Source organism: Canis lupus, chromosome 3 (genome assembly GCF_048164855.1).
Source record: "Canis lupus baileyi chromosome 3, mCanLup2.hap1, whole genome shotgun sequence".
Classification (NCBI taxonomy): Eukaryota; Metazoa; Chordata; class Mammalia; order Carnivora; family Canidae; genus Canis; species Canis lupus.
The window spans coordinates 86,733,557-86,760,794 of NC_132840.1; the positions used below are offsets into that span (position 1 = coordinate 86,733,557).

The 27,238-nt window shown below is 44.1% G+C and overlaps 1 protein-coding gene across 7 annotated transcripts in view; it reads right to left on the bottom strand.

The window, feature by feature from the left end:
• Positions 1 to 27,238, bottom strand: part of OPCML (opioid binding protein/cell adhesion molecule like) — a 1,082,947-nt gene that overhangs the window by 255,521 nt on the left and 800,188 nt on the right. For all 7 annotated transcript variants that reach the window (XM_072822754.1, XM_072822751.1, XM_072822755.1 and 4 more), the window contains one exon: positions 24,024 to 24,256. In XM_072822754.1, the coding sequence (XP_072678855.1) occupies positions 24,024 to 24,256 (233 nt within the window). The remainder of the gene's footprint in view (positions 1 to 24,023; positions 24,257 to 27,238) is intronic.

Below are 27,238 nucleotides of genomic sequence, written 5' to 3' on the forward strand. Positions count from 1 at the left end.
GCACTAGATAGGCACAACTGGAGGCCATGAAGGAGCCATTTAAAATTTCCAGGCGAAGTGAAGCTTAGAGCCCAGGCTGTTTCACATTTCATAGGTAGTCACACTTTTCAATAAACTTGGGTTTATGCACGCTGTCTCAGGAGTTTTACCACTCAGAAACAGATGCCAGCTTTTTCCCTTGTGCAGCAACCATTAAACCCCAGACACCCCCACAGAATATATGTGCTTTTCCTGGGTAAGTTCATTAGCAAATGACCTAAGGTCTCCACCTACCATCTTTCAATAGCAAAACTGGTAATGATAGCTATACACACACACACACACACACACACAGACGCACACATAAATATATATATAGACATATATACATATACAATATATAACTACAATATGAATATAATAATATAAAAAATCTCAAATTTCCATAGCACTTTATGATGGATAAAAAGTCCTTTTTCTATGCTTTCTCATTGGAACCATGGCCCAAATGACATTATCCCCAATCCACAGTTGAGAAAGTTGAGGCTCAAAGAGATAAAATCAATTGCCTGAGGCTCTATAATAAGCGGAGGCCTAGGTAATAAGCCTGGGTTTCTGGCCCCTTTTCTCATTCCACTGCATGAAGATTTCCAACACTAACCCACTGAGATGAATGCTTCCACCTTCGATAAACAGAGGCCAAGGACACCATCGCCTCCAAACCAAGGTGTGGTTCCTTGGAGAGAGAGCTAACTGTCTGATGGGCACCCTAGAACTTCATCCCCTGGCGGTGAAATCTAACAAGGACCGTCCTGGCTCCCATCCCTGGGTTCTTCTCCATGGGGTCCCGAGCTCTGCTGTCCAGGCACAGCAGAGCTGGGGGACGGGACGGTCCTCGGCCTCCTGACCCACATCAGGCTCAGACCCTGCTGCTGCTGCAAACATCAATTTTCTAGCACAGCCATGTTTTTCCTCAGAGCAATCGGTGAGTCCTTTTCCCTCTGCTATTTCACCCCTTCCTTTTAATCTGTTTTATTTTTATTTTTCATCTCAAGTCCTTCTTTTTTGCGCTTTTCGCTTCTTCAGTGGCCTTTTTATAGATTTCTGCACCTCTCTCTCTTCTTTTCATGTTTGGTTCCTTTGTAAGAGGCCCTCTTTCTTCCTGTCTTTGTTTGTCTGACTCCTCTTTCTAGGATGCCTTTCCCCTCTATTCATTGTTATTCTCCCTGAGATTCTTCTCTTGCCGCTCTAGGGACTTGAATTTTGATCTTTACTGCTGGGCTAAAGCTTTGTCATCCTTCTGTGTTTTCTTTGTGAGTCAATTTTTTTCCCTCATCATTTTTCTTGGAGCAAAAAGAAAATATCTTTTACCAGTTATATGATCCATTTGGTGGCTTGTGTTTTGACCTAAATGTTTGTTCTTCCTTTGATCATTTATTATTTTAATTGTAGCTGTCAAGGCTCTAGAGGTGGGAAAAGACAATGGATGGGCCCTTTCCCAGTAATTGAAAACAGTCCTTTTCTTGTAGAATCTACAAATTCCATGGAGGACAAACTTACTCCATGTCTCCTAAGCAAAAGGTTTTAATGAACAAATCCCAAAGCTGTGGGTTTTGATGTTCTTTATCCATATGTTTTCATAGTGATTGAGATTTGCTTCATAAAACCTCAGGAAGGGAGGTCTGGGGTGTGTGTGCATACACGTGTGTGTGTGCGTGTGTGTGTGTGTGTAATTGAGACATAACTTAGTTGCAACAAAGGATATAGATTTAAATGTATAGCTAGGTGAACTTGTGTATATGTATTCACTCATTTAACCACCATGCAGATCAAAATATAAAATAGTCCTCCTTTCAGAGGTTCCATCATGCCCTTTCCTATTCAATACCTCCCCAAGAGATAGCCACTAATATGAGTCTCTTGAATTTCATATAAATGAAATTCTGTATATGAATTCATATAACGAATTCATATAAATGAAAGACTAGAAGAGGTCCTCTTCTCTATGTGGCTTCCTTCACTCACCATGATATCTGAGATCCTATGTGTCATCCATATTAGCAGTTTGTTCCTCACTTATGGCCGAGTAGTTTTTCATTGTATTTATTCCATGAGCTGTTAATCTATTATCTTGATAGGCATTGAGTGTTTCCCAGTTTTGGGTTATTATTTTAAAAAAGAATCCACTGTGAACAATTCTTCATGTCTTCTAACGTGTATCTATATGCATTTCTTTTGGGAAAATACCTACAAGTTGAATTTGGGGAGCATAAAACAGATGTATGTTTAGGTTTAATAGAAATTGCCAAACGACTTTCCAATGTAGATGAGGCAACTCCTAGCAGCAGTGTCTGATGTGTCAGTTGATACCCATCTTCACTAAGAGAATATTGTCAGTCTTTACATCTTCACCATCTGGCCAGTGTGAGAGAAGATTCAAATTGGAAAGCTCACTACACCAAATACTGCAGTCTTTCAAAAGCCTGTATATCAGACATCTTACATTGATCCTCAAATTCTCTTGGCCTCTCAAATCTTTGGCTGCTTGCTCAGTTTCCTCAGCCCCCATAGCTGGCCGGCTCCAGGCATGCCCTTGCAGTGCTGCCATCTGAAGCTGACCAGCTGAGCACCAAATTCTCTGGATCCTCTACTTCAGATGATCCTTCACTTCCAACTTCAGATGAAAATCCATCCTTCTGGGCATGGAACCGAGCTTCCCTAGTGGTCACTATAGGTCCCATGCAATGCAACCCAGAGGTTGGAGGCCTGAGGGGTTCACTTCCTATAAATTTACACAAAAGGAAGAGGGGAAATGAGGCAAAGAGGGAGTCAGATCATGTTAAGTCCTCTCTTCATGCTTCTTGATCATGGATAGGTCGAAGGCATAGTCTCTCTGGAGCTGATTTGTGGACTTCCTGCATGGCTGAGTGGAAACACCTGCCAAGTGGCCAACTGTGCTGATTCACTGCTCATCATTGATCTGCAGCCAGTATCGATAAGGCAACATCTATTGCTTCCCATCCTTCTCTTCCTCACTTCCCTTTGCCTTCACTCTCTTTGCCCTGGGAGTTCACTACAAAAATAAAACATCGGCATTTAATCAGGATCTGTTTTCTAGGGACCCAGAACTAAGAGCTTGGTTAGAACACTTCTTAAGATTTCAAAAGGCTCTGATTGAGATGATTAATTCATCCAATTTCTAGAGAACTCAAATATGAGGATGTTAATGGGGGAAACTGGGACTAAGAAAGAGTAAAATCTATATGAGAATCTGAATGTCTAAGTTCTACTCTTGGCTTTCCTATTTGTGATCTCTACAGCTCTGAGACTCAGTTTCATTTCTTTTTAAAGCTCTCCAGGATGTAGTAGAAATGTCAAAGATACTCTATTAAAGGAACTTTAATATCAAATATAGTATCAGGTGAAATTGCTTGCTCAGTAGTTATCATTCAATAATACTGTTTTCTCTTTCTCTTCCTTTCAAAGAAAGGCATGCTCTAAAATTAAGAAATATTCTTCTTTTTCAATATTATTCTGATCATCATATCATTATCGCTAAGATTTAAAAAGAAGGGATGTGCTAAAGAGACTTTATGGCAAATGAATAAATAATAACATTAAAAAAAAAACTAATTATGCTGTTTCATCCAGCAGGGAATGTCTTCTTCCTTGTTGTAGGCCAATTTAACCAATGTTTTCATGCTCCTTTCTTCCAAGTCATCTTCTGTGTCACTATGATTTCAACCCTTTCTGGTGCCGAAAGCATTCATCTGTTCCTTCATAATTTATTCATCAAGTGTCTATTATATGCTAGGCATTACTTTGGTACTAGAAATAAAACAGTGAACATGAAGAGTACAGTCTCCACCTTATGGAATTTAAGGTCTAGTGGGAAGAGATATATTTACTACAAAATTTTGAAAGTATGTGCAATAACGCAAGGAGTGCTCAGAAAAGAAAAAATGCCACGAAATTATATGATAGGCAGGTTTGGCATAGTCAGGAGGTTGAGAGAATCCTGCTGAGGAAGTGACAGTGGAGATAAGATCTGGAAACTAATAGGAGTTGACAAGGCAAATGGGGAGGGGGTAACCCTTAGAGGAAATGCAGCCAACTTAAAGACCTGAGGGGTGAGAGGGGACTAGTGAGCCTGGAAGCTCTAAAGGAAGAGCACTGAGGGTGCCTGGAGCACAGAGTCTGAAGGGGACAATGTGTTTACTTACACCAGGCTAGGAGGCAGCTGTGGATGGAGGGAATGGAGGCCACAGTAGGGACTTTTATAATTTCACTAGGCCCGATGTGAAGTCACTTAAGGGTCGAACCATTGTGTATGTGTGTGTGATTAGACTCTTTTAGGAGATCATTTGGGCTGCAGGAGCAATCCAAAGTGGTCAAGAGTAAAAGCAGAGAGGTTACCAGAAGTGGGGGAGAGAAAAGGATAAGGAGTTATTGTTTAATGGGTACCAAGTTTGGGATGAGGAGCACTTTCTGGAGATTAAGAGTGGCGATGGTTGCACAACATTGTGAATATACTTATTGCCACCGAATCATACACTTTAAGATGGCCAAAACAGTAAATTTTGTGTATATTTTACCATTTAAACATTGTAAGAAAGATGTAAACAACTTAGTAGGATTTTGTAGTTGGAGTGACAACAGTATCTTGTTCTAGACTGAGCGGTGGAGATGGAAAGAGGTGAATAGATTTAAGATGTGTTTTTGTAGAATGGTGAATTGGATTTAGTATGGCAGAGACAGGCTAGCTATTCACCAAACCTATTATTCTCTTCTTGGACATACAAGCTAGACTATATTTCTAGCTGTCACAGAGTTCTAGCTAAAGGAATGTGAGCAGAAGTTTTATGTATCACTTCCAAGAAGCCTGGACCATAATAAAAACCAAGGCAGATGAAAACAAGCCTCCCCACCACACACACACACAAATCCACATCTTTTTATGCTCAATTTTTATCCTTCTCTCCGATCAACATGCTAGATGTCTAAGACCAGAGTTGACCTTGTCACCATGCTTTCAATGGGCAGAACCTCAGTCAGGTTTTATTCCCTAATGATTGCATGGAACCTATGACTTTGCCCTTTCCCAGATCCCAGATAATTGGAATATCTGAACAAGCAAAACCATTTTATTGTGTTAAACCACTAATAGCTTGAGCTGTAAGAAGCTGGAGTTATGCTACTTGGTACTTGTTTAGGAATGAATTATGACCTCCCAAGTTTCATATGTTAAAGCCTTAACCCCCAGTGGGACTGTATTTGGAGACAGAACATTTAAGAAGTTAATTAAGACTAAGTGAGGTCACAAGCATGGCACCCTAATCTGATAGAAGTAGCATCCTTATAAAAGGAAGGGACACCAGGGATCTCTCGCCCTCCACACATGCACAGAGATAAATGGTCATGTGAGTACACAGATAGAAAGACATTTTCTTAAAGCCAGGAAGAGAGTTCTGCCTACAAACCAACCCTAATGGCCCCTTGATCTTGGAATTCTAACATCCAGAACTGTGAGAAAATGAATTTCTATTGTTTAAGTCACCCAGCCTGTGGTATTTTGTTACATAGCTGGAGCTGGAGCCAACTAAGAGAGTACCAATGCTTAAAGGGCCTATGGGGAGAGGTATCCAAGGAAATGATCATCCTCCTGGTTCATGGAACTCAGTGTATGATGGTGCCCAACACTGAGGTGGAACACTGGTGTAGTGGAGTTTGATTCTGATCTTGACTTTGAGGTGTCCCCAAGGCTTCCAGGAGGAGATACCAAGTCGGTCTACTTGTAGATAAACACTGATAGGCTAATGCTTAAACTAAATACATATTTTACCAAAATATATATTTACCTGTTGTTTAGTTTAAAGAATTTTCTCTAATTGTTTTATGTTCTATTTCCCTTCGGGAATGAAAACTTCCTTGGACTTTTCCCCCATATTCAATAAACGATTTGGAAGGTAACTTTATTTTTTAAGAAGTGACTGTTTGGTATCTAGGAGACAAAGACTTACTCAGCCTATCTTGGAATGTTTAAGGTAAGATGAGATTGGTGGTTTAGTCACTCACCTGTCGTAACATATCCCCAAATATGCTTTTTTAAAAATATTTTATTTATTTATTTGAGAGAGAAAGAGAGAGATAGCGAGAGAGGGCATGAGAGAGGAAGGAGGCAGGGAGAGGGAGAAGCAGGATTCCCACTAAGAAGGGGGACCAATGCAGGGCTTAATCCCAGGACCCTGGGATCATAACCTGAGCTGAAGGCAGATGCTTGACTGAGCCCCCCAGGTGCCTCCTGCCAAAATAGGCTTTTAGTAAACACAAAAGAAGACTATAATTTAGTTGTGACTACTTTCTTCCTTGTCATTTCCCTCACTCCACACTAAAAATGTAAAAATAAGGGCAAACTGTAGAATTCAAGTGGGGTTCAATTTAATTCTATTCAAGCCAACATTATCGAGTGCTATTAACCACATTGCACATTTTAGGTGTTGAGGCCAACACAATCAATCTCTTGTCCCTCAAGGACAGAGTGTAAAATAGTGGAAGGAGGTGTGGAAATCATCCTGCAAAAGGCAAGGTTGATGATTTACATTATTTTATCCTCAGGATTGTAGCAAAGCACTTAATGCAGAGATGATGCTTAACATATTCGCATTGATTATGCTTTCACTTAGTAGGTATTAAATATTTAGTGAACAAGCAGATGAAACAATGGATAGACTACAATATAAGTCTGTCTGTGAAAGATTACAAAAAAATGTATTCTAAAATATGTAATCCCAGGCATAAAAATCTAGAATTTCAGAGCAGGAATGGATTTCAGAGACCATATACTTCTCCCTTATTTTTATATGGCAAGAAACAGATCTAAGAAACTTAACCCATATGCCTCAAACAGCACAAGCAGTGGATGCTGGAGTAGTTTCTAGGCCTTTTGACTCACTGTACTGTGTCCTTATAACCAAATGAGGTTTTTCCACAAACTGAGCACTAGACCCTTGCATTTAAAGGATGCTGGCACCATGGCTGTACTTAAAGCCCCTAGGTTACCCACAAGAAAGAAAATGAACCAGGGACCCAGTAAAGCTTTCAACACATGAAGAAAGAGCAGACTGGTGGTCTCAAAGCTGATTTCCGCAGAGATGTGCTGAATTTACTAGAAGAGAGGAGGAGAGCCCTGAGAACACAGGCCCCTGGAGAGACACTCAGGCAGCTTGCCAGAGGGCATGCTATCAAAACACGAGAGGCAGCCCCCTAACTCTTCACCCAACTATGGGCAAGATAACACTGGGGAAATGCGGATATGGAAGCGGGAGCCCAGCTGGGTGACTTTTGTGCTTGGAGCTGTCCCACTGACACCTGGGTCCAGCCTTCATTACCATCAATCACACTCAGGCACCCTTCCACGGAATAGCAATGACTACACTGCCTCTCTCACCTAGTTGTGTTCTATGGAACTGAGAGTTCCTGAATCCAAACAGAATCCTTTCCTGCTAGGAGCAGAACTTTGCATAATCATCATGTTTGCAGGCCAACTAAATGTAAATGTATGCAAATGTACTGGCAAAGTTGGCCTGGCCCTCAGGCCTTTGCAAAGAGGCTTTGCCCGCTGCAAGAGGTAGGTGAGCACCACCCGCTTGGAGGGCAGAAGATTACAGGAGAGGCAGAGGGATTAAGGAGGCAGGAGAAGGAGGGAAGGAGAGGTAGGCCTCTTGTGAGCAGGCCCGAACGGACTGAGCTGCAAACCCCACTCACCTAGCACCGCGACTGCTTTGATTCACAGTAGCTGCAGCCCCGGGAGCATTTACTCTCTGAGACAGAAAATCACTGCAAGCCAATTGTTTTTGGGCAAAATGGAAGCATGTTCCAAATTGTATTATACCTAGGAATTATTTCCCCCTTTCCCAAAGTCAGAGAAGTCTATAAAACCCCTCTTGCTGCAGCCAGAATGGGCACTTTGTACTTGATGTCATTTCTGCTAGAAACCTTAGAAGAACCTGTCCGCAGGGGCAGGGCTGTCCTGTAGGTTCTCCACGGACTTCTGTAGTGGCAAATGGGCATCGGAAAGGACTAGAGCAGGATCCGTGTAGTAGATGAACTCGGGAGTGTCAGGAAGGGAGGCTGAGCATTAGGACGCGCCGAAGCCCCCTGCCATTAGCATGCTGTCTGCAGCCAGAGTGCGGAGTGGGGCAGTAAATCTCAGCCAGGGCTGGGGCTCTGTAGGATGGAAGAAGAATTAAGAGGCCCTGAATCAGCACAAGGTTAGAGACGGGCCTGGGCCGAGTGGAGATTAACAGTGTCTTAACCCGTCTTGAGGTGGGAATTCTCTCACAGCCTGTGGAGGAAGGAAGGATGGGCAGTTACCACCGGACGCTGGGCAGAGCCCTCCCTGACTCATACAGGGCTCACAGATTATTTTCCCATGCACATACATGCCCAAATCAATTTGTTTCAGTTCCCCTCAACCAAGTATTTTCATCCATCTTATCATTAAATACTTATTGATTGCTCATTACACGCCAGACACATTTATTAAGCATTTGTGAGCATCTAATCTGTTAGGTCCTGTGCCATACATGGGAAGTACATATTGGTGTCCCCAGGGAGGTGAACACTTTGTCCCCATCTTCACGGTGCTTATAGCTTGGTGGGGAAATCAGGTGTGTAAGTCCCTGGTGACAGCCCGTGTGACAGAGCCACAGCCTGGGGTGGGGGTGGGGGGGTGAGGTCAAACTTGGAAGGCCTGGCATCCTGGAACACCTGCGAGACCGCATCAGGGAAAGCCCCCAGCGAAGCAGGCACCCCGGGGCCCGGTGGGTGCTTGGGCTGGAGAGGGGGTAGGCGGCCAGGGCAGGGCACCACCAGCCAGGCCCCTGAACCCGGACACTTCTCTTGACGCCACTTGTATGAAGCTTCTAAGGAGAAGCAAGCTCCTCGTTAAGGGGCTAGCAGCTCTGGGTCAGCAGGTACGACCCGGCCACAGATCAGGTCTGAGGGAGAAGAAGGGAGTCGACAGGACCACGGCGATGCTCAAGGGACCTGTCCTTGAAATGCCATCAACTCCTGCTCCCTCGTGTCCCTTAGGAACACGTTGGCCAGAACAGGTGGGTGCAGAGCAAAGGCTTCCGATGATACAGGTGAGAACCTGTACACTCGGCCGGAGGGAAGGTTCTGGAGGCCCTGCATGCTCCCCTCTGGCCTTCTCTGCCACCCTCTCCCTGCGGGTGTATGAGGCCCAAGGAGCTCTTATTTCAGGGTGTCCCATGGGCGGTGCTTGCACCCTCTGCCTGGCACCTTCTCAGAGTTTCCCTTGCGCGTCGCCTGAGCACCTGCTGATTGACCCTCCGGTCTTTCTCAGAGCTACCCGTAGGCACCTCCTTAATGGCCTGACCTTAATTGCATTTTCCTGTTTGTGCGGTGTAGTCAGCATGCAGTTTAATAAAAGATTTTCAAGCTGCTGGGCCCATTCTTCCCTTTCCACCTACATCTTAGGTAGTGGAAGATTTTTAAGCCTTATTTTTAAGGTGATTGATTTGGTGTGTTTTCCACTTTCCTTCCCGCTGTGGGGACATTTTGCCTCTATGTGTGATAATTTTTTTTTAAAGGAACTTTGATTTGCCTGTCCCCTCACTTTCCACCCTGCTGTTGTAGAACCAAGGACTCAGAAGCTTTACTCCTCAAGTACGCATTTTGCGTTTTCTGATTCTGTTATTAGTTGTTGGTGCTTTGGATTAGCCATGGTCAGGGCTCAGGGCTTGTCATTCAATGCTCACATCAGTGGGGTGTTTAAAGTGGGCACTTCAGGGGGGTGTGCTGTAGCCACAGGCTTTTTATTATTATTTTTTTAAGTCTAGAACGTAGACTTTTATTTTATTTTACTTTGGATGTGATAGCAGTACGGGGACTTTGTTACAGAGAACTCTATGCCATTTGCTGTGTGGTAATGGCCCCTTAAAGAGGTAATCTTCAGCAAGTATCCAGATTTTGGACTTCTTTACATAAGTCTTATTTATGCCAGGATGGAAAATTCTAAGGGAAAACAAAGACTTTGTTTTCCTTTAGAACGTTTTGATGATGATTCAATGGTTATTTTTTATCTGCCTCAAAGTTATCTACTTCATCTCTTATTCCTGCTCACTAAGTATAATTATATGTTATTTTCAGAAATACCTCTTGGACATGAGACTATAATATTATGGCAATATCAAAAATAGTTAAGAATATTTAAAAATAATAAGGAGAATGACATAAAACCTTAGGGACAGGGGATCTAGCATACATAGATTTATATATATAATCAGAAGATGGCATAGTTTGATCACTATCCACAAAATCCAATATAATTTATTAAAACACAGGAGGCCAGTGGCTATATTTTTATGTGTTAAAACTGTATTAGGATGAGTAGATGACAAATGGCCCTAAGTATTTCTGAATCGCCCTAACTTGATGCCTGTCATGAAAACTCAGAGCCATTTTCAGAAACTAACCCAACAACCTAAAACAATGTTAATATTTTCTTTGCACGAGACCTAGTAAAGTATGGAGTAAAGTCCTTAATTCACAACAGTATTAAGAGGGAGGTAGGGCAAGCTGTATTTCCGACAACTTACTGGTGAAGACGCTGAAACTTAGGTTAAGTCCACATTCCAGGTCACAGAAGAAGAGGCCAAACCAGAAGCTACACTGTACACGCCTCCTACTGGAAGCAGCCTGGTGACTGGGTTTCTCTTCTGTGTAATTTGAATTAAGGTTTGGTCATCATTAACATTGCCTATTTTGTTGAATTGCCCTTGGTGTCAGCCTTGTGGAAACATAAACCCAAGCCTTAGGTGCCTAGGATGTGACCAGCTCTCACTGTAGGTGTCTGGGGACCAGGAAGATGGCAGAGGGTGGAACACACAGGTCTTGCCTGCACCTGATGCTCCACACAAGTGACTGCTTGCCAAGGACACACTGAGTAACGTGGAGCAGGGTAGCAGGGAAGCAAGTGGAGGAGAGGCCATTTGTGGGGAGAACTGAGGGTGGCACTGGAACCCACGTGGAAAGCCTCAGGACACAAGGGCAGCTGAGCTTGGCCTGTGGTTTTCTCACCTCCATCGGGGCAGGTGTCCTCAGTACAACGGGCCTGGGCTCCTCTGGCTTCTGGTTCCCTTTCTCTGCTTCCTGCACTTTCCTCCCTGCAGCTCTGTGGCCCTCCCCAAAGCACTCTCAGTCCTTCTTCCATCTCTTCCCCCTGACTCCCTCCTCTTTCCTAAATCTTCCTGGTCCCAGCCCCACTCCCCCTGCCCTCCACTCCCCTGGGCTACTTGAACTCCTATCCAGCGCAACAACAGGTGTCACCCCTCTCCACAGAAATTATGCGTGTGGGTGTTGTTAGTAGCAAATTAAGTTTAAAATCTATCTCCAGAACCAAAAATTGACTGTTAACTCTGTGTCTAAGGGAGACCACATTTCTTGTCCTGGAGCAACTTGTGCCTTGGAAATGACAAACGTCTGGAATGTTATTAGATCTCAGGCCACTGCAGGGGTTTATAAAGCACACTCTGCTCCATCCAGGTTTCTCCTTTGGCATTTCTGGGACACAGAGAATCTCTCCTGCCAACCTTTAAATTCATTTAAAACCTGTGCTTTCCCCCTGAAAAATCCTGCTACCTAAAAGAGCCAATAACAATATGATAATTAATGATTATCTCTATTTTAAGATAGACTTATTTTTTTTCCTAACACTGACCTCCGTTAAGGTGATAATTCTGAATGCAGTATTTCTGTATGTCTGTTAATCACTATTCACAAACCAAATATAGGGATCTTCCCTGTGCTTTCAGTCTACAGTAATACAAGCATAAAACTCCAGCTCCTGGGGAATGCATGCTCCCTTACTTGGGGATTGGAGATCACCCGGGTACACGGTATATTGTTTTTGAGAGGGAACAGTCTATCTGAACAGAAATTAAGAAGGAATTAAGAAGATAAAAAGAGAACAGGAAGTGAAAAGAAGAAGAATTGTAAGAGAGGGTAAAATCTCTATTCCAACAATATCTTCCTCTAAAGCTGTTTATGATAAAAAGAGGATTAGGTAGCCAGTATTCCCGCTATATTAAATTAAATCCCAGGCCCCTTTCCTCAGACACACACAGCCGTGAGAGCATCAATCCCTATCACGACAAAATAGCCCTTGGGAACAGGAATCCTCCTGGCAGTGTGCCATTCAGCTCTTATAAACTGTTAACCGTGGTAATGAACCAATCCAAGAGACATATTAATAATGACATGAAGAGACACATTTATTGTTGATTGTTGAGATGGAGGCAGATTTATTGCGAGCTTGCCAGGAGGGAGGGCTTGGCCCAGCAATGGTGCAATTAAAAACAAATTGAATACAGGGACAAAGAATCAATAATCTAACAGGGCAACTTTTAGTTTGCAAAATACAAATATAAATTAATTGACCTGAACACAGTCGCTAACTGGTCATTAATGTCTGCTTGCCGGCCAATCAGAAGGCATCACCCGTCCCATCATGTTATTGCAGCCGGCTGGGTGCAAGCACTTCCGGCTCTGCCTCCCCCGGGCTGCCCTCTGAGGCATCTTGTTTGGAGGTGATTTCCAACGCCCCTAAAAGAAAGTGGCTGTATCGGATCTTTCCCCAGGATCTCTAAATTCTGAAATTAAAAAAAAAAAAAAGTTTCCCTAAGAAACATTTCTGTTCAATAGAAATGTTTTCAATGCCTACAGTGGACAGCAATCCATTCTAAGCACCAGGAAACAAAGGTAAGAAATAAGGCGGATGTTGCTTTGTGTGATGTGGTCTCCAACAATCTCCAACTTAGGATATTTTGCTATCATGTTTATGGATTAGTAACATTCAATATAAATTTGTTAATTGGTCGTGCCAATTCAGATCTAAGCTGCACCCATATAAGAAGTTACGAAGCTGGGATCCCTGGGTGGTGCAGCGGTTTGGCGCCTGCCTTTGGCCCAGGGCGCGATCCTGGAGACCCGGGATTGAATCCCACGTCGGGCTCCCGGTGCATGGAGCCTGCTTCTCCCTCTGCCTATGTCTCTGCCTCTCTCTCTCTCTCTCTCTCTCTGTGTGACTATCATAAATAAATAAAAATTAAAAAAAAAAAAGAAGTTACGAAGCTAACTCTGGCTCTTGCCTTCAAGGAAATTATAATCTAGAAGAGGAAAAGAGTGAAATCCACCAATAGCTGAAATCTAAGAGAAAAAGTTTCAGTTGTCTTAAGAAAGTGTAGGTAAAATGACATTAGAATTCCAAAGAAAGCCTTTGGCTTTGGATATTTAGAATCTGAAACTGTGCTGTCCTATATTATCACTGCTAGCCTGTGTGGTCATTTTAAATTATATTAATTATAACTAAATCATACTAAAACCTGAGTTCAACAGTCACACTAGCCACAACTCAAGTTCTCAATAGCCACTTGGGGCAAACAGCTACCATGCTGGATGGTGCAGATACAGAACACTTCCATCATCACCGAAAGGGCTGTTGAGCAGGGAGGAGCTCTATGGGACAGGGTTGCTCGAAAGGGTCTGCAGAATTTGGAAATCCAAAGAAAAACACATTCAAAATAGATGGATAAAGTAAGACATTAAAAAGTAAGGCATAAAAAGACCAAAAAAAAGTAGGGCAGGGCCTTGTAGGTGGGGGGTTTACAAGGACAAGTCTAGCTGTGATGTGTGTATGTGTGTAGGATACACAGATGGAATGACAGACAGCAAGAGTGGAAAGTAGGTTTAGCTTCAAATTACTCAGCACTTGGAAAAACGATCGAAGAGATTTGACTTTATCGTCAATAGGGAGTCACTAAGGTTATGGCGGGGGGGGGGGAGCGACATGACCAGAGGTGTGCATCAGGAATGTTTAGACAATGGCATTAAACTGCATTGTAAGGGAGCAGACACTGAGGACTGGATAGCAAGTAGGACGTGACTAAAAGGTCCCTGGGGAGTGGGATTCAGTACTTTGAGGGGGTGGCTGTGGGAACAGAGAGGAAGGGAAGAACTCGATTCAAAGCAGACACATCTGCTTTGACAGAGACGCAAGGAGAGAGGAGGGTCCAAACTGACGCAAGAGCTTTATACAAGGACGGTGTGTGGCGAGTTGGAAGAGGAATGGGTTTCTGGGTGAGGAAGGTCAAGCGCAGCGTGGGGCACAGAGACGCAACTACAGACGCCCAATTCGAAGGATCAGAGATTGGAGGCTGGAATTCTGGAAGCCGTTAAGGACCTGAAATGCCATTTTAGCAGAATGATATAAACCTGATATTAACTTCAACAAGGGTGCTGTACTTACTAAGATACAGAGACGGAGGCAAAAAGGTCTCAAGGAAGAGAGAGCCTCATGGTAGAGATACTGGACTGAAATCCTTCCATCGGAAACAACCTGGCAGGGAGAGCGTGGGAGAGGAGCCACTGAGGCAGGCAGGCAGGCTGCCCCGCCGACAGAGCCGGGACGAGCCGGGGGGAGGCCCATGCGCGGTCAGTGCAGCCTCTGCCTCCGGACTCACGGCCCGGCACCCAGCAGCTGGGGCAGCTCCCTCGGCCCTTCTGAGACCCAGCTTCCTCGGTCAAAAAAGGAGGATAATCAGCCATCAGCAACGACAACTACCCACCAGTTGCTTCGACGTGGATGGACCTGGAGGGGATTATGCTGAGTGAAATAGTCAATCAGAGAAGGACAAACATTATATGGTCTCATTCATTTGGGGAATATATAAAATAGTGAAAGGGAATAAAGGGGAAAGGAGAAAAAATGAGCGGGAAATATCAGAGAGGGAGACAGAACATGAGAGACTCCTAACTCTGGGAAAGGAACTAGGGGTGGTAGAAGGGGAGGAGGGCGGGGGGTGGGGGCGACTAGGTGATGGGCACTGAGGGGGGCACTAGGTGGGATGAGCACTGGGTGATACGTTATATGTTGGCAAATTGAACACCAATTTAAAAAATTAAATAAATTAATAAATAATAAACAAAATAGAAAAAAAAAAAAAGGTAAGACAATACATGCTCCTGGGATGCTAACTGGGAAACAGAACGGACTGTGTCTGTAAAACGACTGCCATCCCAGGTACTCGGTGCAGGACAGCCCTGGTTTATGGCGATTGGAAAACAAATCCCTGGCTGCTTTCCTTGCGATTGTTTTCCTTTCCTCCCACGACCCTTCAGCGGCTCTACCTATACAGGAGAACTACCGGTGAGCAAACGGTCAAAGGTTCTTTGATACCTTCAAGAGGAGCCCAACTAGTGCAAAGCACCGTTATTTTGGCCAAGACGGTGTGTCTGAGGTAAGCCTGTTAACCGGGGACTCAACGCCGGCTTCGGCCTACAAGTCAGACTCTCCAAATACGCACACATGCCACATATAGAAAAATGTCACTGTTCTGAATTCACAGATTACTCTGATGCTAAGCGATGACTAATCTTGTGGGTGGTGATGTTTGAAATCTTATGTAAGATCCTGACTATCCCAGGGTCATGATGAACTTTACTCTATCAGGGGAATTTATGAACGTTGAGTAATTTACCTTCTGCTAAAATGTGATTACTTCCTCCGCTCACAACAGGAAAGATCTCCTTGTAGTCACCTGGGCTATGGACAGACTAGACTCTGAGGAAATGAGCTGAGATCACCATGCAAATTGAGTAGAACATTACAGGCATTTCATTTTCTCCTCCATCTTCACATCAGTGATGATTTTGGAAACAGAATTTATGACTGTTCCCGTTTATTTAAGTCTATCGAAAATGAGGCAGATGACAGCCCCAGGCCCTGTCACTTCCCTTCCTGGCTTCTGTATCTATCACCAAACTAGGTGCCAGGACTGGCACCATCTTAGATCATGTGGAAGTGGGTGCCTTTGCCTCAAAACAAGCTCATACACTTTTATTTATTTTTATTTTTTAAGGATTTTATTTATTTATTTGGGGGAGAGGAGGAGCAGAGAGAGAGGGACAAGCGGACTCCACACTGAGTGCAGAGCTCGAACCCACAACCCTGAGATCATGACCTGAGCCGAAACCAAGACTTGGATGCTTAACTGACTGAGCCACCCACGGGCCCCTAAACTCACCTAGCTTTGAGGCCAGGACTCTCAGATAAAGATGCTGCCCCTAGATGGACACGGTCAAACCACCTCCCGCCCTGACAATGCATCCATCCAATGTCAAATTTTGCTTGGATCTCATTCATCTTGGAAAATCCAACTCTTCCTACTCCTACAACTAAAAAATTATCAGTGTTGCAGGAGGAATTGAGCATATACCCCTCATTCCCTTCAAAGGGAGGCTCAGCCTATATATCTAATGGAGAGTGGGAGGGAAATCCACAGGCCACAGGAGAAATAGCCATGAGACCTGGTGCACATATGTGTGCCTGTGTGTGTGCAGGTATGTTGTGTGCATATGTGATGATTTTAGCTTCTAAGCAGAGCAGAACAAAGCCCCATATTACTCCTCACAACCACTAAAGTAGGGACTTAAAAGGAGAAATAGGGAGGCCTGGGAGGCTCAGCGATTAGGTGTCTGCCTTTGGCTCGGAGCCTGACCCCAGGGTCCCAGGATAGAGTCCCATGTTGGGCTCCCCGCAGGGAGCCTGCTTCTCCCTCTGCCTGTGTCTCTGCCTCTCTCTCTGTGTCTCTCATGAATAAATGGATAAAATGTTTAAAAAATAAAATCAAAGGAGAAATATTCATTTCTACAAAATGTGTCCTGGACTGTGCGGTCACCAATGACACATGATGTCACAAGGGGCGTGGCAACCTTGAGTAGAGTTGTGCTGTCAAATTCAGGTGAGAGCTGAGGGGCCCGCCCCGAGGAAGGGATAGGATGGAGCAATGGAGAGCCAGCGTGTGCCTCAGTCCCACCCTGAGGCTGGAGGCTGGGTCCAGTGTGGAGGGAGCTGTGTGCGGAGGCCCTTCGTGTGCAATATGACTCTGGAGATACCTTCCTTTGCTGCATGCTCGGGGTATTCTGAGGGCAGCAGCTTTGACCTGATCCTCTCTATGTCACAATGGCCTCCTCAGTTTACCCAATGCCTGAGTTAGGAATTTTAGTGTATTTGACGCCATTTAATAGGGGTCATGGAGGCTACAGATGGCAGAGCGGAACAGGCAAGGACAGGGGTCTTTGACCTCCCCCCTCTCTCTAACGGAAAAGGCGGCCACTGCTAACGCAGGTGAGCCATGCTCAGAGTCACTACTGAAAACGACATTAGCAAAAGGACCTCAAGTCTTAGGGGCTCTGAAGAAAATACGAGTGAGAGAGAGAGAGAGTTAAGAGCAAACCCTCTGGTTCCCCCATCCGTGGGTGAAGGAGGAAAAGTCGGGGAGTGGAGAGATGCCTGGCTATATGAAAATCCTCCAGAGAAAGGACATTAATAAGGCATAAAATGTAATTACTGGGAATGACTCCCTTACTATTTCTTCAGCTCTTCTGCTTTAAAACCAACAAAATGAAGCCCAGAGAAGGCGTGATGCTTATTTTGTACCCTTGCCCCTTTGGCCTGTGTGCTCTATTTGCACATATGCATAGAAGTTGCAGTTTATAGACCTTTTCTCAGAATCTTATTTTCAAACGCAAATATATATACACTTCAATAATATATAAGATCAAGGTATGCATATGTGCACCTAAATAAAATCAAGTACATTGCATTTTGTTCTTCACCTCAGGGCAAGAAGCCAGGAAGGAAATAGCCTACAAAAACAGGCCTGCATGTCAGGAGCTGAACTTGGGCTGGGGAGTGAGCTTCTGGATGCCCAGTCTTGTTCTTTTCCACTTTTCCACTCTTCCTCTGTGAGGAACAAGCGTGATTATAATTTAAAATAGAGGCTGAATAAATTAAATTTATTTCAGGTTGACTGCCTGCTTTTCTTTAGTCCCAAAATTACACATGTTAATTTAAATGACTGTAATATTTGGGAGAAGAGGAGAAAATAGCGGAAAAAAAGAGGTTAGTTACAAAGGAAGATCTGAAAATAGGTTGGCTTTGGCCAAACTGTGGCCTGTGGGTGGGCCTGCCTCCCCTGCCTGCTGGAAACGCCCCCTGGGGCCCTGCCCACACCTGCTGCCCGGCCCGCAAGCCTCACCATCGTCAGCAACAGGCTCCTTGGTAGACGCTCTTCTTAGCAGCCCCTCAGAATTTTAGGTATTTTTCTCACAAATAGTAACATTTACCTGTCCTTTTGCTTAGCTAGGGGTTAGCAGTCTGGTGTAGGAACATTCCAGACCTGGAATCACAACACCTGGCTGTAAGTGGTGCTTTGCCACCTCCTGGCTGGTGTAACTTGGACAAATGCTTTCAACTTTGAATCTCAATTTCTTTTCTTAGAATGTGGTGATTTTCTTTCTTTCTTTTTCTTTTTTTTTTTTTTTCAAGATTTATTTATTTGGGGGAGAGAGAGAGAGAGAGAGAGAGAATGCATGGGGGGAGGGTCAGAAGGAGGAGAGAGAATCTCAGGCAGACTCCCTAGTGAGTGTGGAGCCTGAGGAACCAGGACCCTGGGGCTTGATCTCACAACCCTGAGATCATGACCTGAGCCAAAATCAAGAGTTGGATGCTCAATCGACTGAGCCACCCAAGTGCCCCAGAATGTGGTGACTTTCTGTTCTGTCTCCCAGGACTTTTGTGAAGAATAATGAAAAGAAATAATGCAAGTGCTTTCACGGTATTGTGATAGCTGTTTTCCAGAGACAAGTCCAGTGAAGGGAACTTAAAGCATTCAGTAGTGCCATCATCTCTGGGCAAAGTTTTAATCTATCTAAGTCTCAGCTTCCTTATTTTTATTTTTAAAAAATATTTTGTTTATTTATTCATGAGACACAGAGAGAGAGAGAGGCAGAGACACAGGCAGAGGGAGAAACAGGATCCCTGCGGGGAGCCAGATGCTGGACTCGATCCCAGGACCCCAGGATCAAGACCTGAGTCAAAGGCAGATGCTCAACTGCTGAGCCACACAGGGGCCCCCTCAGGTTCCTTATTTTTAAAATGTGAATCTGATGTAGACTTTGTAGAGTTGACGTGAGGATCAACTGAGCCAAGGTGTCCGCTTAATGCACCCAGTGCAGAAGTTGGCTGGCGCTCAGCAGAACCTAGGACTGGACCGGCTGGCAGATCTGACTTCTCCACCTCCTAACCTCAGTATTGGGAACCAAACAGCCTCACCTGAACTGACTCCAGGCTCAAAGACTCAAAGTCTTTTGCAGACACAGAAATTGCACGAGCTTGCTGTGGAGCCTCAGCTATGAAAGATTCACATAATTCACCATTTCCAGCTTTTTGCATATGATTTGGCTGAGCAAGGGGAGTTCATTCTATGAAAAGAAATACCTGGTAGCAACCAGATTGGCGAGCTAGCCAAGAGAGCAGATAGAGAATGCCAACGTCCAAGGAGCAAAGAGCCAGCCTGTCTTCTCGACCATCCTTCCTGGACAAGGACAACCACCACGGCCCCAGGAGGAGAGGAGCAAATCCATGGGGTTTTAGAGTGCTCGGAACTCCATGACAATTAGAATCACAATTAGATACCGGATTCTCAGAGGGCCAGAGTTTTCAGTACTTACATAGGATAAAGAGGTAACATTTAAAACGTGGCTCCCCGGAGGGATGAGCTACTAGTAAATTAATTATCTTCTTCTTTGCCTCTCTCAGCCTCTCCACACCCATTTATTGTAGCCTTGGCATCCCACCCCCCTGCTAATTTTCTTCTTGAGCTTTGTCCTCGATTTCTGCTGCTACCATGCAATATCAGTAGCAGGGAAAAAACGTGGTGGGGAGAAGAAAGGATAAGTGAACATTTCCCTGGGATCTAAATTAGAGAACTAGCCTCAGACATGGTCGGCAGGAGAGGTGCTGGAGTAGGCTGGAGAGGCACTGATCTCGGAGTCCTAAGGCCATGGTTCAAGCCCCAGCCCTGCTCCGTACTCACAGGGGACCCTGGCCGCTCGCTTAGTCTCCGTGAGCTGTAGTTATCTAATTTGCAAAATGAAGAGAACAGTCACTGCACTGCAGCCTCCCAGGGCTTGTTGGAAGGGTCAAGTGAGACAAAGATTGTGACCGGTGCTGGAGAGTGCTAAATAAATGCATGTTATCCCTGGTGTATCTCTTAGCTTGTCACACTGAAGACCCTCATCCCTCCAGGGAACTGTTCCCAATTACTGTCCACTCCGAGTCATGTGGACAGTGTCTGACTCACTCTCCACCCCCAGATAGGAGCTTGAAGGGCCTTTATGGTCACTGCCTTCACAAGCCATTTCATTTGCTGCATCAGTCTGTTCTTCCATTCATTTTACAGACATTTGCTGAATGTCAGGTATGCCTTACACAGCGCGCTGTGTGCTGGAGACAGATATAAATAAATTATGGTTCCCACTGTTCTGTAGGAATAGCTAATCTCAGAAATCTTACCTATCTTCCCACTAGTAGACTCATGATGAATCTCAAATATGCCTCTTCTGTGGTTACACCTGAGTCCTACAGCACCTGTGTAACGTCTGTGCTCTCCTCATCCCTAGATGTAGCAAAACTAGTGCTTTCCAGTCCTAGTGGCGCAGGATCCCAAATCCACGATTACTAGCCAGGCCTTCAACATTTCCCCAATCTCAAAAATGTAGGTGATACCCTTTTAATTCTTCCTCTTTCAAGACGTTAATATTGATCTTCCCAATCTCCTTTGGACAGTATCTCCTGGAGGAACCTCCTCCATTTCCACAGGTAGACCCACAGCCCACGCATGTCCCAGCATTGGAGTGATGGCAGTAACCTACTCCCTGTCACTCCAGCTTCTGTCCACTTCACCCTGTCCCGTACCGGGCTGCCAGGGTGATTTTCCTACCTGGCTAATCTGACTCCACAAAAACACTTCCCTCTTGCTCTGGATTTTTTTAATATCTAGGTACACAGTCTAGGTCACATTATCACACAAACTCACATGGTGCTTTAAAATTATCCTCTCAGTGGCCAAGATGTGTCCTGGGTATCAGTGATAATTTTTTTTTTTTTTTTTAACAAACATAGCTTCTTCTCTCGAAGAAGACTTGGAAATTAATCCCATCAGATATGTGGCAAAGGACACTTTATAAAACAGCAAAGGACAGGCTCTGAAGTTAGTGACGGAGCATCTCTGAGATCCTGACATTGCAGCAGCAGGGAGCGACAAAGCCAGAACCCTGCGGGATTGCTCTCCTGCTAATGGCACTTGGTTAGCAGAGGTGATGAGACTCTAACATTCTCAAATGGACGCGAGATAAATAAACACCTTTTTCCCTCCCCACCCCCTCTCTCTAAACAGACAAGTTGCAGCTCGGAAATTTTTCAGTTTTTCTCATTGCAAAATCAATACCCATCAGCAGTTTGAAATTAAAGGCAAGATTAGGCCTCAGTTTTATACATGCCTTATTGTATTCCAAAAGCTTTCTACTCAGTCAGATAAATCTTCTTTAAGAGGATTAGGAAACTTTCATTATCTTTATCTAACCTGAAGTAACACTAACTCTGAAAAATTAATCTATAGACTGGACAAAAGCTGATAGGTGCTGGGAAGAAGGAGGACTCCTAGACTTCTTTCTAATTGAGCAGTGGGGTCTCTGCTTCCACCTACTAGAAATTCAACTGGTCTCCAAAGAAAGAACATGTTGCCCCATTGCTAATCAAGACAGGAGAGGATGCAGCTCCCTGAGCGCCTTCCTTTTACCTCTCAGTAAACAGAAAGATTCACCTGCTAAGTGTTCCAGGGGAAGGTCATCTCCTTCCACCTCCGCCCTCCCTCATCTTCTGCGTTGGATTTCACAGGCCACCAAGTCACTTGGCCTGAAATGTGGAGACTGTGAGGAACTGACCTCTGAAATTGAAGTCACTCCACTGTTCTTCTCTTGCCTGTTCTCAGACTCCTTCCAACCCAAACCTATGAGACCCATGGGGAGACACCACTGGCTTCCATATCCAGCCCAAGGAATTGCTCCAAAGGCCTTATGAAGCACATTATCCCTGAAGCTCTGCATCACTAGCCCTTTATGGCCTGTATTGACTTTGACATGCTTACACAATCTGTCTTATTTCCTGAAAAGTGATAGCCTTGTTCTGTTTGAGTCTGTTTCTGTACAGTGCCTGACAGTTCTTTTTTATTTCAGTGCTGCATTTCCTGAATTTGAAGATAACTTTGCTGTCAAGGCCACGAAGGTGCCACGGAGGCGTCACTTCCAATGCTGAGAATTTCAGCTCTTCTGGAGCCAAGCCCAGGTGGCAGGCGGGGTAGTGAGAACTCACACTCCCTTGTTTTCTGCACCCCCAGGAACTTTCAACAGACATTCCAGCTCATCTCAGATAACTGATCTCACCAAGTGCCTCCACCAGCCTCTGAGAAGAAGCATCAGACATGACAGTTGTCTTTATCTCCAGATGGCAGGCCGTCTTATAGCTCCAAAGCAGTGTTCATCACCAGGCCATACCCTGGGTGGGGCATGTACGGGGAATGGAAACAGCAGAGTGTACAGGCATCTGTCGTGTGCAGGCTGATGTGGGCGTCTGAAAGCACCCAGGGACGAGAGTAGGGCTTGAAGGCTGAACTGAGATTGGGCTTCGAGCAATATGGCAGCACCAGGACCTGCCGGGGGACAGAGCTGCAGCAGACTGATCTCTGGTCCAGCCCATGCTCCTGCTGTAACAAATGGCCCACAGGACTGGAGACTGGCTGCCATGCTACCAAAGAGCTGTTCTAGTGAAAAGAAAGGGATGGCTACCCTGAGTTAGACAAGTGACTGAAGTGTGAAAAGATACCAACCTCCACTCAAACTCTCTATGAAGCCAACTGAAATGAGCAAAACTGTATTTTTTAGTAGAGCATGAGGGCATCCACAGTAGCTCAACCAAGACACCACACACATTTCACACGCTGAAAAAAAAATAATTACTGAATCTACTGCAGATGGGATCTGGTAAGAGGCGCTTATTAACAACACAATCGTACCCAGGGACTCCTTCTGAGAGCTCCGTGTATGACTCCAACAGGTCAATACAGAAGACTCTGAGCAGGGTCCACCCCAGCCTCTCCTTTAGTGGAGGAAGGCTATGCCACTGGGGGATGAGAAGTACTCTCCTTAGCATTTAATTGACAGAAACTGCCTACCTAGCGATGGGGGAATGGTGATGTCAGTTGGGGGCAGTTTAAAATAAGTTCATTTGTATTGCTGCCTCATTCCAAATTCTCATAGCTGCTATTTGACTGCATTTTTTGGAATGCATTTTTAATTCTTAATATTTAATAGTTGGTATCTGGGAATCTGACATTTCTTCAGCCTTATTTGTATGCTACATTGTGAAATTCTACTGAAAAACTATTGAATAAAACGCTTGGACATACTGACACAGATTTTTAAAGGGAGAATAAGGGAGGATGTTAGGGAACACTTCCCTTTAAAAAAATTATATAGATGTATTTCTGACACAGACCTGGAGATAGCATTTTAACTAATATCCCTCTTAATTAATCTTGGCTTCCCTGTGAGACTAAAGTGATGCACAGATCCAGTCCCCATGCCAGGGAGGGCTTGAGTGCAGCACCCAAAACCCCTTCTGGAACACGCACACCCAACAACCATGCCAAAACCAGTCATCGGTCACATAACTTCACATCAAGGTTATTAACTTCTTATTATGACATAATCCTATGAAAGGTAATTAAAAGGCGCTGAGAATAGTACTATCCCTATTTTTAAATATTTCTTGCCCAACTCTAGGGTACTAAGTAACTTAACGAAGTTCAACCAGTGCATGCCAAACAACTTATTAATAAGAACAGAAGGACCACAGATAAAATTGAGAAACTGAAGATATTCGGTATTTAGTCAAGAACCCAGCAGATGGGAAGGAATCCAGAACATAAAACTCAATCTTGACGTTCAACAGAGGAAAATGCTTTTCATGTTTTCATACACAAGTAGAAGCAGAGACTGAGATTATGTGTCCCTTCCATCACTGGCAGGACCACTAACCCCCAAATCCAGCTGTGACTCACCTTGCACTATGAGGTGAACCCGGGAAGTTTTAGGGTGGTTGTCTGTCTGCACGGAGCAGGTGTACGGGCCCTCATCATACACATCCACATTCTGGATCATGATGCTGTACTGGGTCGGTGTGTTGACCAGGATGATCACACGAGGGTCTATGGACCACTTGTCATTCCCAGCATAGAGGATGGTGCTGCGGTTTAGCCAGGCCACACGGGTGACTCGATCATCTATGGTACACCTGTGAGTGAGGGGGGCGGGGGAGGAGAAGGAAGATGTGGGGAAAGGGAGGAGGAAAAGGGAGAGGGAAACATTGAGGAAGGCAGGTGGGGGAGGGAGGAAGAGAGGGTTGAGAGACTGCATTATAAATGTGGTTGCTGTATTTTAAGGACTAAATGAAACAACATAACCCAGTGCTAAAAGGAAACAATCAATAATTGATGAAACTTCCTAAATATAGGGTAACAGTGGCCTGAATCATCCTGAAGAACCAATGATACAAAATCATTTCTATTTGATTTAGGAGCATATTATATGAATATCTTTGCTGTATATTTGTTTTCCATCTTATTTTTTCCCCCAGGCTTATATGAAAATTAGTTTATATTTCTTGAGCACATTTACCACCTTGTGGGAGAAGTGGCCCAGGGGCATAGGGGCGAGAAAGTGGATCAGTATTTCAAATAGGTCACAGATAATCCACAAAGCAAATACCTAACTTGTTAGGTGAACATATTTTCGGCCAGCCCTCCCTGCTATTGATAATCTCCTTGTACCCCTAAGCTACCCAAAGACTGCAAATTACAATTTATAACACAGATTGATAAAATTCACCTTAAAAATTCACCTTAAAAATTCAATTTTTGAGGGAGTCATGGCTACCTCTGAAGATGTCAGCAGAAGGGAGAAGAAAATGGTCAGGCCCAGTTCTTCCCTTTATGGCCAACCTCCCTCCCCCCTACCCCCCAAGAGAACAATGTGGCTGATATGACCTTGGTCATCATCTTGGTCAAGAGCTGACCTCTGCCCCCTCAAACCCTACATCTACTCTTCCCTACAAGTGGAAACTATGAAGGCAGGTGGAATTTGTTTTTTGGTGTGTATGACTTGCAATCTCTCAAGTTTAATGCAGAAATAAATATGCCTGTTGGTCAGAAAGAAAATTTGCATATGTAGATTAGGATCTTATAATCTGTGGGAAAAAATAGAAGAGGGGGGCACCTGGGTGGCTCAGTAGGTTAAGCATCTGACTCTTGGTTACAGCTCAGGTCATGATTTCAGGGTTGTAAGATGGGGCCCCGAGTTGGGCTCCATGCTGGGCATGGAGCTTGCTTAAGATTTGCTCTCTCTCTCTCTCTCTCTACCCTCCTTGGCCCATCCCAGCTGCTCACATACTCTCTCTTGCTCTTAAAAAAAATTAAGAGGGGGACCTGGGACCTGGGTGGCTCAATTGGTTAAGCATCTGCCTTCCCCTCAGGTCATGATCCAGGGTCCTGGGATCGAATCGTGCATCAGGCTCCCTCTCTCTCTCTCTCCATCTCTCATGAATAAATAAATAAAATCTTTTCAAAATTCAAGAAAATAGAAAGAAGATAATCACCTATAAATGTGGATTGCAAAGAAAGATGTAGTTGAATGGCCCCAGATATGCCCACCACTTACCACTCCAGTATGAACCTGAGTTGCAGTATCTGGGCAAATAAGAAGGTGCAATTATACCTGCATTGATTTCTCTCCTGAGCAAGAGAAATGAGGCCCACCTTCTGGGCACAAGGAACACAAATCCGGCATCTCCACATGAGAAAACAGAAAAATACATTGCCATATTTCATCAAATCCGATCCCATTTTGACCAAAATCAGAAATCCTTCTGACAAAGCTCAGGAGATGAGAACACAAAAGATGCTGGCAATGGAGGAGAGATCACGCACATTTGGACCTGCTATCTTCCCCTTAGCAAAGTGGCCAGCCTGACCCAGCCTGAACGGTCATGGGAGCAGAACAATCCTGGAGCACTAAAATGACAGCTCCTGTTGAAAGGGGAAAGTGCTCAGCCTAGCAAAGTACTCTCTCTAGGGCACACGGAAATAATACTAGCTTCCAATCACACAAGTCTTCTTAGGTACAGGTCCTGGCAACCTTGGGTTGGGCTGATAATTAGATGCTTTCAAAGGACAGCAGGAAAGAAATGTCTTTCTTGTAAATTTTCTTTATTTGCTGTTTGTCAGACTACAAAAATGAAATAAGCATGTTTAAACATGTGAACAAATGAGGTCCTTAATTTGGTAATACTCTGGTTATTTCTTCCACATCTCACTCCTTACATATTCACATATATAAAGGCTGTGTTGATTTATTTACCTGAAATAGACTTCTATTCTGATATTCCTAGAAGCAGGTTTTTGGAAGTTGAGCACAGACTTCTCTGAACACCAGTAGTTTTGGGGGGCCAGCTGCATTTACCATTAGATCCTGATAATTCAAGTGTCATGGAGTGATTGCCACCTTTACGGGTGTATCATGGTGATAAAAAACAAAATAATTGAAGTCATGCTGTTTCCTCCATATCCCGGAACCCTAGCTTCACTCTCTGTGCAGTTTTTTTCCTTCAATAGCAACTTTCCATTTCCCTTATGAAGACCAGAAAGCCCACTCTACACTTCAAAAAGCATTTATTAGGGGAGAGAAAAAAAAAAAAGATAAACACATTCATTCACTCTCAATTGCAAATGACTGATAAGGGTTAGTGTGCAATCTTTCTTTATGACAGCTGTGTTTTCATAAACACCAAATCCCTGTTTGAATAACTCCTAAAATGAAGTTCTAATTGTGCAATGCCAGGAACTGGCAAGCCTGGAAGTAGATGGTAAATTGGGACAGAGCAAAGGGAGTCACCTTCTAGTCCCTAGAACCACACAAACCCAGGTGACATAGTGCAAACAAATATTCTTGCTTTTTTATTTTGGTCAATTATGTAACCTCTTGCCTATTTTTAAGTTGATGTAATTTTTAAAATTTAAGTTAAAATGATGCATTGTTGCCCTGAGGAGAATATTCACATTCTAAACTTAAACTGCCAAAGTTATTCAACAAAATTTAAATGCAATAGTAACTTGATTATCTAGTTTCAAAATTCATGGACAAGCTCTTTTTTATTAGTCATAAAATGTGCGTTGTTCCTTTTTAAAACTTGAACTTGTGTTTCAAATATATGTCCTCTGCA